The sequence below is a fragment of the Chiloscyllium plagiosum genome, unplaced genomic scaffold (genome assembly GCF_037043375.1).
Source record: "Chiloscyllium plagiosum isolate Xiang-an unplaced genomic scaffold, Cpla_swu_hap1 HiC_scaffold_11, whole genome shotgun sequence".
Lineage (NCBI taxonomy): Eukaryota > Metazoa > Chordata > Chondrichthyes > Orectolobiformes > Hemiscylliidae > Chiloscyllium > Chiloscyllium plagiosum.
The window spans coordinates 50,947,249-50,960,382 of NW_028270149.1; the positions used below are offsets into that span (position 1 = coordinate 50,947,249).

Here is a 13,134-nt window from a genome sequence, read left to right on the forward strand (position 1 = left end):
TATGGATAGTTTGCCATACTATTCACATGACTAGTTTTTTTAGAAAGATTTTATGTTCAGAGAAAATTTGATTGCATTACAAAATACACAAATTTAATCACAAAGCAGGCATTTGTAACTTACAGACTGTGAAGAAACCAGTTACTGATAACATTACACTTTAACTCTTAACCTGTTGACTAGGGAGGGACATGAGTAAAACCAAAAGAAGAAAAATTCTTGGGTCCAATCATGAGTTGAATTACTGAATTAGATGTTCTGTTTTGAGATGGGCATTTGGCAAAATGCAATTGTAATCTTAAAGTACTGGCTGCAATGTAGTCTGTGAGACCTATTAAAATGGAAAGGTTGAGGAGACCCACCAAAGTGGATCATTCAGTGGCAAATTCAGCACAGACATGTACAAGACAATCCCTGGATGGAGAAATGCATCTACTGAAGCTGTGCAAATGGCCAACTAAAGGCTAAGCTGGGCAAATGGCCAACTAAAGGCTAAAGGCCCAGTGGTTAGCACTGCTGCCTCACAGCGCCAGAGACCCGGGTTCAATTCCCGCCTCAGGTGACTGACTGTGTGGAGTTTGCACGTTCTCCCCGTGTCTGCGTGGGTTTCCTCCGGGTGCTCCGGTTTCCTCCCACAGTCCAAAGATGTGCAGGTGAGGTGAATTGGCCATGCTAAATTGCCCGTAGTGTTAGGTAAGGGGTAAATGTAGGGGTATGGGTGGGTTGCGCTTCGGCGGGGCGGTGTGGACTTGTTGGGCCGGAGGGCCTGTTTCCACACTGTAAGTAATCTAATCTAATCTAATCTAATCTAATACCACATTGCACCCAAACTACTCTTCCATTAGAAAAAAAACTGGCACCAGAAATGAATGATAAAATCAAGGTGAAATGACTTAAAACCAATTTTCACTTTGATAAAACAGCCGCATCATTGCCATTGCTGAGCATGGAAGAGCTAATTAGACTGCAAACATTCAATTATCTCCTGAAATGTCATCCCACATGGCAATTTGAGACCTGTGTAAAGCAGTTGGTCCCTCAATCACACAGTGAAAATGAATGACCAGATATATAATTGCAATTGTAGATATTTGTGTACAACTAGATGAGCTGTATCTTCATTGCGGACAGCATATCAGGAAGGATATCTCCACCTCCCAGGGATCCATTGTTGCCCAACAGTAGAAATGGATCAGCAACAACAGTTGGCACAGCAATAGCACTCTATAGGAATGACACTCCCTGATCAAAGAATTTCACCGTGGGAATTAGCAGAGCAGAGATATGGATAGGCTGATAAGTAATTGGATAACTGCTGATAACTTGTATTTGAAAACTGGCAACTCAGGCACAAATCTGTGCACTTACAAGCTGAAATGATTGCAAAAATGCACATTATTTTCAGAGCCCTAACTAAAGAACGTCATTTGGCCCAGTTGTTGAATAAACTGTGCCAGTGAAATCAAGCATCTAATGTATTGAGTTTTTTGCACAGTCTAAAACAATACATTTTTATACAACCATAGCAGTTTACGTCCCTTTGCTTTTTCTGATTGCAGCAGCAGTTTTAAAATAACAACTTATAAATTATTTTTCATAGTACAGTACTAACTGTTTCTTCTCTATTGCAGGCGGCTCCTTGGTATTATCACAAAAAAGGATATATTGAAACATATTGCTCAGATGGCTAACCAAGATCCTGACTCCATTATGTTTAACTAAAATAAAATGTTGTTCATCTCAGTAGAGATTGCAGAGAGGAAAGTTTTATTGCTGGTAATGTGCTCTGACTAATGTCAGCATTGTACCATAAGTTCCTTCCGAGGATCGAGAATGGTGTACCTCATGTTCAACGAGTGTCTGACTTCCAATTGCACTACACAATCAACAAGATCTTTTCCTTCGGTTCTTGGATAAGCACTGTGGAACTGTAAGTTGACTGAATGAAGAACTGATCTAAGTGTGTACTTCCATCCACAATATGTATTAAATTCATTGCAATAGGGGTGTCATTGAGTACTGGGTGCATTAATTGTTTCAGATTTATAAACAGATAACCTCGATAAGTTGTTTTGTCTTTGGATTTGTTTGAGATTAGATTTTCCAACATTATCTGATAATGCAGTCAAGTATGAATTCAGTTATTTTGGCACATTCTCCTGTGATTGAATGATTAATATAAGCAATGTTATTGAGCTAAGATTTATCAGTGTTTTGTCTGAAGAAAAACAATTGTGTAAGTACTTTTAAAATTGCAATTATACTTGATACATTTAATCCTCCCAATTTAAGAAGGTTAACACACCAGCAGTTATATGAGGTCTCTTGTCAGAAAACTCTGTTTTAACTTGATGTTTACAGGACTACCAAATAAAAATAATCACATTCTGCGCAACTTAGTTTAGTTAAATATAATACGCAGGGCTTGGTGTAAATATGAGAGAAATCAGCTACTTTTCCATCAAATAAACAGTTCAGTAAATAAATACAGTTGTTCGAAGGGACTTTTTTTTTGTTTTGCAATAATTCTAGTTACTCATTGCTCCTTTCACATGCCACCTTTGGAAATTACAGAGGATCAAGCTTTTGTTGCGGTATTGGAAGACATCACTTCTATATCCAAAGAAGCTCTGTTAAATGGAATGGAATGATCACATCTGAAAGTCCCAACTATTATATACTAATTGTGTGTTGGTTTTGGATAATTTCACTGAAATACTTGATTGTTGCCCATATGCAAGCTAGACATTATTGGGTAGCTTGCTGCTAGTCAATGATAACTTTCACTATTTCTTTTTTCTGTTTTTCCACAATAAGGATGTGGGCATCTATGACACAAACATCATTCAAAAAGTTTTGTGACTTCAGGTAAAGATACAGAAGGTATCTCATAACTACTTCCTGGTGCAGTTTTGATGCTAATAGCTTGAGATTTATTTGCTTTTTGTCCTGTTGTTCTGGGGCATTCATTTGTAAGCACTTTATCTTTTTACTTTCTATGACACTACGAAGTGATTTTAATATGACAACCTCATCTGTCGTAGATTTTAAAAACAACCTAAAGCAATCTCAATAAGCTTAAATGTTAAACGTTCCATTTTCCCCTATAGCTAAGACATGAGATGCAATCTAGCTTGACAGGAGGGTTTTTGGAAATCTATGCTGACATCAAACCTTTCATTTCACCAGCACATACCACCAGCAATTAAGGGGTTAAGAAAGCACATTCCCGTGGTTCATGGTTCTTATTATACTTTTCATGACTGAGCATGTTCAGCTCTAAACGTGGCTCTGATGCCAGCTTTTCCCTTCCACAACAGGAGGTGGCTCTCAGTGAATTTAAGGGACTTGTGTGCAGTCTATCATTATTATGATGTCGTGCAGAATTTGTATGAATCCAAATAGTGTCATTTATTTTCACATCTTGTCAGAATGTATGTTCCACTAATATTTTTGTGAATCAGGTGGAAAGAAACCATTATTCAGAATGGTTGCTTAAATCTTAAATTGTGTTTACAAAGAGTTTCAAGACTATCTTTTGAGATTTATTTCAGCTATCTAGGTTTGGAACTTTTTTTCCTTTTTCTGTTTATTTATAACTCAGTAGTGCATGCTAAATCTGGAAGATTGAAATAAAAAGCACACCAGGTACTCATTGTTATAGTGCTTCCTTCAGCACTGAGGGCAGACTTGTATATGATGCTGAGTTAACAGGTTTCCAGTTGAAAGCAATCACAAATATCATGTCTTTTATACATCTCCTGCAGGATGACCTTTCCACCTCCACTACTCAGTGAAGAGAATTCACTTCACAATCTTCTTGTTAAGAGTCCACCATTGAAATGCTTCAGCTACTGGACTCTAACTACATATTTTCTTCTCAACACTTATTTAGATATAATTGTTCATCCTGTCAAAATGCTTTGCATCAGGGAAATCCTGGCAGCAATTTTTGTGCAGATTGCAAATTGAAGAGAGAAACCCACATGCATGATCAATGAGAATGATTCTGAGGAAGGAAACGAGTTAAATGTTAAGGTAAATCATAAGAAAACTATACTTGAATCATCAGTTGCAATTTGCATTACCCATAATTTGACAATTCCTACTCGTCAAAGAAACTGTCACAGTTAATGATGGGAGAAATGGAAATATTACTCTTGTAGAGTGGGCCTTTTAACATTTTAGGTTGGAATCCATTGTTAGTGTGTTGGTGGTGGGGGGAGCGGAGCTTCTGAATTGCAAAATGTGAAGGAAAAGCTAAATTAAAAAAATTAGTTTATAAACTTAAACAGTGACCTAAGTTATAGTCAAATAGAAATCTTAAACGTAATCCTCAGGTTCTATTTTTGATGCATTGGAGACTGGCTGGAATTGTGAATTCTATTTACTTGTAAATGCATACACTGATGTTAATCAAAATCTGTCCAGTCACACACAAATCAGGTTTGGTACAATGGTAACTCATCACATCTCTGAGTGAAATAGTTGTGTATGTAAATCCCACCTACTTGAACCCTACTTGTCTGACTCTTCAGTGTAGGACTGTCCTGGAAGTGAGAGACACACACACACACACACACACACAAAGGCAATACTGGGAAGAGAGATAACATGGGGGAGAGAAATAGCAGCCAATACATTGCTGAGGCACATGAATGATTTGAATACTGGCAAAATGCCAATATATGTATTTTCTGGAGTAGATTATTACACATGCCTTTTTGGCAAGTGCTTTTGAAATTAAACGTAGTCATCTGTACAAGTTATATCATTCAACAAAAATGATTTTACTGTTATTCTTTCGTAATATAGTTTTGTCCCTGAGCGCAGAATGCAAGTCGCTGTTGCACATTGTTATATCTAGCAAGCATTGTTTTGTTGATCTGCACAGAATTTTTAAAATAATCTGTTATGAAGGCTTCATATTTTGAATTTTTTTAAGCATTTGAGTTTTGATTGATTGTGGATTGAGAGGATTTAATTCAAGTTTTATGGAGATCTCTGGGTTTTTTTTAAAGTAATTAATGAAACAATATATTGGAATCCTATTTAAAACAAGGTATTTCCTGGAACCACTAGTTTATACTATTTGTCGAACTTGTTTGCTGGAGGTCACCTGACTGGGTTTTATAACTGTCTTGTTTAAAGTGTCCTATAGGCAATTGGAGTTGTTTTGAAGCAAACGTAAAATACTGGAGAAACTCAGCAGGGGTCTGCAGCATTGATGGAGAGAGAAACAGGGTTAATGTTTTGAACCTGATGATTCTTCTCAGACTCACCTTTAACTTGTTTCTCTCACCACAGATGCTGCTAAACCTGCTGAGTTTCTCCCGCAATTTATGTGTTTATTTCAGATTTCCAGCATCACAGTATTTTGCTTCTATGAGAAGCCTGATGAAGAATAAGCAGTCTAGCTCATCTCTCCTGGTTCTGAAACATCCTTGTTGTGAAACCTAATTATCTTGTTGAAAGGAGCTGAAAGATTTCTTGGTAATGTTTTCTGAACAGCCTGCATCTGCCAAGACCCTAGAGACAACTGCAATGTCTCACTACTTGTCTGTATGTACCACAATGTTTGACCAATGACCTCCTAATGTCTTATTCTTTTGTTTCACTAAGAATTAACCATTATTAGCCAAACGTTTCCCCCCCATAATGAATGGCTACAAAGCAAAATCTATTTTCTTTCTCCCTTTACCTTGTGTGTCTGTTTATGTGCTTTGTGTTATTTACAAGGGGAATGTTTGTTTTATAAATTACACATTGTGTACTGACCAGTTCTGCATTTTTGTACAATAAGTTTTGTTTTATAATAAATCAATAGCTTTGTGATTATTAAAGAAAATTGGTCACTGGATCTTTTTTATTCTAATATAGGGAAGACATACAATAGGCCATATTGAGAACAATTAAATTTATGTTGTGAACTGTCAAGTAATGGGATGAGAGAAAGATGGTGCACTCCTTCCATCTCAGCTGTAATGTAAAATTAGGGACTCACAACAGGATACCCAATATAGGTACTGCCAACCTGTAATTCGAACTGAGATAATAATAATTTAAAAGTGAAATAATGATTGAAAAAGATGACACATCAGTTTTCTTTTTCATTGTCAAACCATTGTGGCTTTGACAGTTACTAAGACCTCTGGAGGTGTAAGATTTATCCTTGATTGATGTACAAAAAAATCACAGTTCAGCCATTGGAATTGGTGGGCAAGTTGAAATTGAAAGAAGAGCTAGGAAAATCGTCATAATTGGGGTAATGCATTGTATTTGAAGTTGGAATAGAGGCAAGCCAATCTGGTTGATGGTTCAATTGAATTAGCTGGAATTCAGTTGCAGATTAATCAGCTTGACCAAAGAAATAAAATGAGAATAAAATGAACTTTAAAAAGAGGATAATGGAAATCAATGGAAGATAGAAAGCTGGAATAGAAAAAGATTGACTCAGATTCTGAGGAACCTTCTGGTAGGGAAGGGTCTGTGTTCAACCAAGCCCCCTGGAGAAGATGATTAAAATTGTGTAACCTGTTCCAATGTGTTGTGAAAGGGACATAGAAGCAATTGACACCTCCTTCAAAAAGATAACTAAATCTGATGAAGAGGCCAGAAAAAAAATTGGATATTGTTTGTGCACACTGGGCTGATAAGAACTCGTGAGATTATATTATGCTTTCTGAGGAGATTTTTCTTTTAAGAAAAACAAATAATGAGATGGCAAAAGAGACTATTCTCAATGCACATCAGTTAGTCCCTGAGACTTACAAGAATATCCAGTTGCATCCTGTGTACACCAAGAATATTTGAGGATAAAGCAAAACAATTTTGACTGTTGGTTGTATGTGTTAAATGAGACGTGCATTACTTTGAGACCTTCGAGGAAATAATTCTGGAAGAATTTTAAAAATTACTTCCTCCATGAAAATGAATCTGTGCAGATAATGGGAGGATTGCAATAGCAAGACAGGCATCTAAGATATCTGCCTGATGAATATGAAAATGGTCCATGAATCCAAACTTTCTTTCAATTACACTTGCAAACTGAAGAAGGATAGAAGTTAGGAAGGTGACAAGAAGGCAGGTAGCCCAAGATAAGAGGAAACCATTGGGAATGCCCCGGATCTCTTCAGCCAAGAAAGGCCAGTGCTGAGAGTGGAACTGATGTCTGCAGATCATGTTTCAATTGTCACAAGATGGATATCTTTGCACAGATTGCTAGATGTTGCAGGGTAAATCATTGGAGTTATTGTACACAAGGTCAACGTAAAGAAAGGAGTCTTGACTGAGAGTACAACAGACCAAGTTATACCTCTAACTGCAGCTGTACAGTGGGCATGGAGTGCAAGCAAGATACTAAGTTACAGTGAGTTCTTATCAAAATGATACATAACTCCTTATGCCTTTAATGAGGCCAATAAACCTATAGTTCTAGTAAGAGATAAAGGAACCACACAAATTATTTTGCTGAGGAAAGGCATAACGTAACTACCAGAGAGCAGGTTAAATGACAAGGTTTTAGTAAATGGTATTGACGGAGAATACCCGCAATTTTCTATTAAATATACCTGGAGCGTAACCTAATGTCTTTCACAGGGATTTCCTGTGGTTTGTTTACAGATGGAATTGACGTACTGCAGAGTGAAGGAAGTAGTTTTTCCAGCGTTCACAGAAAGGCCAAGAGAAGTCAAAGAGATGGAGCATTTATAAGACGAGGCTCCAGGAACTTTTTCCTTCAGTTGTAGTTATCTGAGCAATGACTAAATAAAGTATATCATTGGAATTCAATTAGGTACCACAGATATTTGGTTGTCTGAAAACTTTGTATAATCCAAACCTTGGATTTGTATAATCCAAAGGAAACATTTACCAATCCATCTCTCATTGAAGTTCAGCACGTCAATCCAGAATTAAATAAGCTGTTTGGCTTAACTTGAAGCTGAAGCAAATAAAAGTTTGAATGGGACTATATTAAGTATAGGATTCCAATGAGAAAGTGAGATCTCCTCATAGACCTGCAGCTGAGAAGATGATTGTAGTTCACCAGACAGTTTTGCTGCCCAAATGTGTTAAAAATATTTAAAAATAGTCTGTGGAAATCTCTACAACAGGATATGTAGGAAACTGGGAGATCCTACCTCACATAAGTTGACATCTCCACAAGTATTCACTCCCTCCACCAGCAATGCTCAGGACCAGCAGCGCGTACAATCTACAAGATGCACTGCAGAAATTGTCCAAGACAGCACCTTCCAAACTCCTAAACACTTCCATCTGGAAGGACAAGAGTAGCAGATACATGGGCCACCACCATCTGTAAGTTCTCCTCTAGGTCATTCACTATCCAGACTTCACCGTTCCTAAAGTACCACTGGGCAAAATCCTGGAATTCTCTCTCTTACGGCATTGTGGGTCTACCTACAACACACAGACTTCAGAAGTTCAAGAAAGTAGCTCACCAACAGCTTCTCAAAGGCAATTAGGGAGGGCAATAATGCTCACATCCCATGAATATATGCCAGATTGTGGAAGAAGGGGAACCTGTTGTCAAACTGGCACCTTTAATTCCCATGCCCTTTTTTTCGAGGAACTATTTCATTGAGTGCTGGTATACTGTGTGGGACCTTGATCAATAATAAAAAAGCAGGAAATGAGTATTTCCTTACTGTTATGGATATAGCCATTCAGTTCCCAGAGGCAATCTCCTCGTAAACAACTAGTGCTGAAAAGAGTTAAACTAGTCCTTTCCTCAAAATGGGCTGATGATGAAGATCCAGTCAGGTCAAGTTCAATGTTATGCCTAATATTTACCAGGAAAATATAGGTAATCTGGGTGTAACACAATTTTTTTAACACCGACTCAGGAACCTTCAGAAAGCTAACTCCAAACCCTCAAAGTGACAATGAGATATAAAGTTATGACTATCCCCTTGCTAGGAAGAAAGGGCTGGAATTTATTTGGTTAGCACCCTCAAGTCATCTCATAAAGCTTTAGACATTTTACATTAGTTAATGGACATGAGAAATTAGGTCCTCTGAAACTAATCAACAAAAAGGGTTATTTTTGAACAGAGGAATGATCCCTCCTTTTCGATTGTATTTCCTAAAAAGATAGAATGACACTTAGAAGGGCCACTTAGAACAATTAGAGCTTTGTAATTTTCAAAATAATCTGCTGATTTGATAATAAATCTTGCCGTAAGTGCATTTGCAAAGGTCAGTGTAACCTACCTAGGGCATATAGTAGGGCAAGGTCCAAGGCTATTGAGCAGTGAAATATAGACTTTGTTGACATTCCGATCCCTTAAACTAAATGAGAAATATGAGTTTCTGGAGAAATGGTTCTTAAAAAAAAAAAATCACTGGGCTCGAAACATTAATGCTGTTTACTCTTCTCAAATGCTTCCAGACCTCCTGAGTTTCCCCAGAAATTTCTGTTTTTGTTTGTTTCAGATTTCCAGCATCTGCAGTTCTTTATTTTATCTCAGAGATAAGTTCATACATTCATATGAATAATGGGACTATGAATAAGTAGACACATCAGCCTTTATACATTTTTATGTATGTAGTTTGTTTTTTCTCTGTATTTTGGTATTTCAGTTCTTCAATGGTGGGGTGTTAGGAAGACTTTTTATTTAATTTTTGTTTGAGGGTTTTCAAGTCTGTGGAGATATATGGATTTAGTGGAACTTTTTTATTAACAAAGCATTTCCTGAAAGTCATGTGGTTTCCATGAATTGCTGGACATGTTTCCTGAAGGTCATGTGACTGGATTTTATGGCTGTCTTGGTGAACAAGTCTTTTATAAGGAGTTGGCATTTTTGTTTCAGTTGGAGGAATCTGTTGAAGACTAGGCTATTTAAGTTATCTATTCTCTTTCTGAAATACCCATATGGTAACTCCAGTGTGAAGTTTGATTGTCCACATAAAGAACAACGGGAAGACGTTTCCGAACTATGTTTCCTGAGCAAACTGCAACTGCCATGACCCCAGCAATAGCTTCCAAATCTAGTAACCTGTGTATGCCAGAACACTAGGTCAAAATTCCACACCTCATTCTTTTACTTTCTTCAAGAGCAAGCCATTATTGACCAAGGATGTTTACCTTTGTACCCAACGTTAATGCCTGCAAGGAAAAATCTAGGTATTTTGCCTGTTTTATACTGTGTGTGTGTGTGTATTCAGTTATTTAGTTAAAAATCACACAACACCAGGTTATAGTCCAACAGGTTTAATTGGAAGCACACTAGCTTTCGGAAAGCTAGTGTGCTTCCAATTAAACCTGTTGGACTATAACCTGGTGTTGTGTGGTTTTTAACTTTGTACACCCCAGTCCAACACTGGCATCTCCGAATCATTCAGTTATTTAGAGGGGTTATATATTTTCATCTTACAAACTCTGATTTCTGCATCTTTGTAGAATAAGTTTTTTTGTAAATCAATAATTTATGTTTATTAAAGAAATCTGTTTGATGGATATTTTTATTCTAAGACTAACATAGAGTAAGCACACATTTCACCATATCAGGAACTGGGTAAAACAATAAAATTATATTGTGATCTAGTCAGTGGAAGTAGAGATAAACAGTGCACTTCTACCATCTCAGTCATAACAAATCACATATTTTCATTAATTTCAGCATTGAAATCATTTAACTGAAAACCTTGTAAAATATTGAATATTCCAGTCTTCTTTATTTACTCTGTGAAATTTCATTAATGCTTTATCATATCTTCAAGATCTCTTAAAAGCACTACAGAATCAATTAATAAATTTTGAAGCTTCAACATTTATTTTAGTTGTTTGAAATCCAAACTGTGATCAATGTTAAGTGTGTAATTTAAGAATTCAAAATACAAAGTTCCATCAATTTACTCCCACCTCAAGTTCTTGATTGTAAATGATGTTGATGCTCTGATTAAGATTTATCCAGGAGTGGGTCAAAAATGTTACAAACCATCCTTTTCCCAAAAACATCAAATTCAGAGAGAATAATCCATCAAATATTGATTGAGTTGTCTAGACTTGAAAGCTGAATGTACACATCTCAAATGAAACTCCATGTTCGATCCCTATTACAAAGTCAAAAATCATCCCATCAACAGCAGATACAAAGAAAGACCAACTTACTTTTTTAATGCCTTCGGCGTGTTGATCAGGTTACTGAGTTTTCATTTTCTTGAATAATACCATGGATGTTCCTTTCACAGAAATAGAAGGCTTCGGCTTAATATTGCAATTGTGCAACCTCCAATCATGATACTTCACAGAATTAATTGGAATTTGAACTATTTCATTAGATGTGAGAGATTTTAACAATTGAAATAAAGGGACAATTGTAATTTGTGAGGTAAATGTGAAACAGCATTCACTATTTGTAATCTCACGATACAGTCCAGAAAACCACAAAATAATTCAGAAACAACTCTTCTTAGGCCAAATGTAAATTCTTGAGTCCAGGTTATAGTTCCTGTTACCTTGATAAGTACTCAAATACCCCAGATTTTTGAATTTTTAATTTAAATTTTCTTTTCTGATCTATATCCTTAACTTTCCCAGCTGCCAGAAAAGATGTATAATTTACAGTCGACAGTTTTTAGATACCAGCATCCTCTCTTGTTTAAATATAGAAACATTTCTTTCACAGGAGGTGACCATTTGGTATTTTATATCCATTTCAGTAAATGTTTTCTAGCTCAGTACCACCTTCTGGCTCTTGATTCAAAGTCCTGTAGCTTCAAATATTTTAAAATTGTGATTATGGTCTCCAATACACTTTTAGGCAATGAGTTTCTGACCCCCACCACTCTCTGAGCGGAAAGAGTTACCCCATAGTTTGTCTACCCATATGCTTCAAATTAATGATGCCCCTCCCCCCCAAATTATTGACCTCTGCTAATGGAAATAAGTCATTCCTTTCCACTGTATCTAGGCTGCTCGTAATTCTATACACTTCAATTAAATTTACCTCAGCCTCGTCTGATTCAAACAAAAAATTCAACCTATCCAACCTTTCCTCGTACCTAAAATTCACCATTTCTGGCAACATGCTACGCTCATCATATTACTCTGGACAAGGCTTATTTATTTGAATTGAAATGCAGGACATAGGTTTATGGCAAAGTCAACACACTATTTTTGTCCATTAATGCACTGGATGAACTGTAAATTGGAATCTTACTTAATATTCTGTCTTCACTGTCTCCCCCAACATCCCCATCCCAGTTTGGAATAATAAAACCAATTATATTACATGACAGCCATCATCATTACCATCAGCTAACTTAGGGCAGACCAGGATGATTCTTAGAATCATTTCCATCTCTGATTCAGTTTCACAATGAGAAGTTCATTCACCCAGTGGGTCAGGTGGAGAACAACTAATTAATTATTTTTGAAAATAAAGGTTAAATTTGGCAAATAATCAAATAAATACATTTGCACCTAAGTTGTGATGTAGCAATGTCTCTGTGATTTAGGCATAAAATATTGCAGCTGAACAGAAAGATATGTGACACAGTTTTAATCTCTTGAGTATTCTACAAAGGAGCTGCCTGACAATTGTTACAGGTTCAAATACCTGATTTTGCATCACTGAAACCTGTCTGCTTACCTCTGCTGTGAACAACACACTTTTTTGATCTTTTTCCATGATAATGAGACATGCTGCAACAAGCGTGAGTGATAAATATTTAAACCATTTTTTAAAAATTGATATTTGGACAGAAAGACATGCAGAATTTGATGACAGTGAAGGAAATACAAGCTGTAGCATTGCTATTGTTACAGACATCATCAATCTCCATCATCATTCTTCCTGAAGATATAATTATCTTTTATAATCTGTGAAAATTATTTTGTTTTGGCTCTGTGCTTAAACTAGTATATTGATTAGTTGCTGTGCACAAGGAAAGCCATTTATAATTTTTTCATCTACTTGGACTTAAGTTATCAAACATTGCCCTTGAATTAACTTCAACAATACACCATTTCCATATTATAATGTTTTAAGTAGAAACTTCAGGTCAAAATGTCAGGCATCACCTAAAGGAGAAGAAACATTTAGCATTTCAAATCAATGGACTTCATTAGAACTGGAAGAAATTAGAAATGTAACAGGTTTTCAGGAA

At 36.4% G+C, this 13,134-nt stretch overlaps 1 protein-coding gene across 6 annotated transcripts in view; it reads left to right on the plus strand.

The window, feature by feature from the left end:
• LOC122557231 (Cl-/H+ antiporter 5b) overlaps positions 1-4,721 on the plus strand; it is a 154,822-nt gene extending 150,101 nt beyond the window's left edge. For 5 of the 6 annotated variants that reach the window (XM_043704687.2, XM_043704689.2, XM_043704688.2 and 2 more), the window contains one exon: positions 1,632-4,721. In XM_043704687.2, coding sequence (XP_043560622.1) covers positions 1,632-1,722 — 91 coding nt within the window. In that variant the 3' untranslated portion in view covers positions 1,723-4,721. The remainder of the gene's footprint in view (positions 1-1,631) is intronic. The other variant, XR_015758659.1, reaches the window with a different exon arrangement.
• Positions 4,722-13,134: the final 8,413 nt, after the last annotated feature.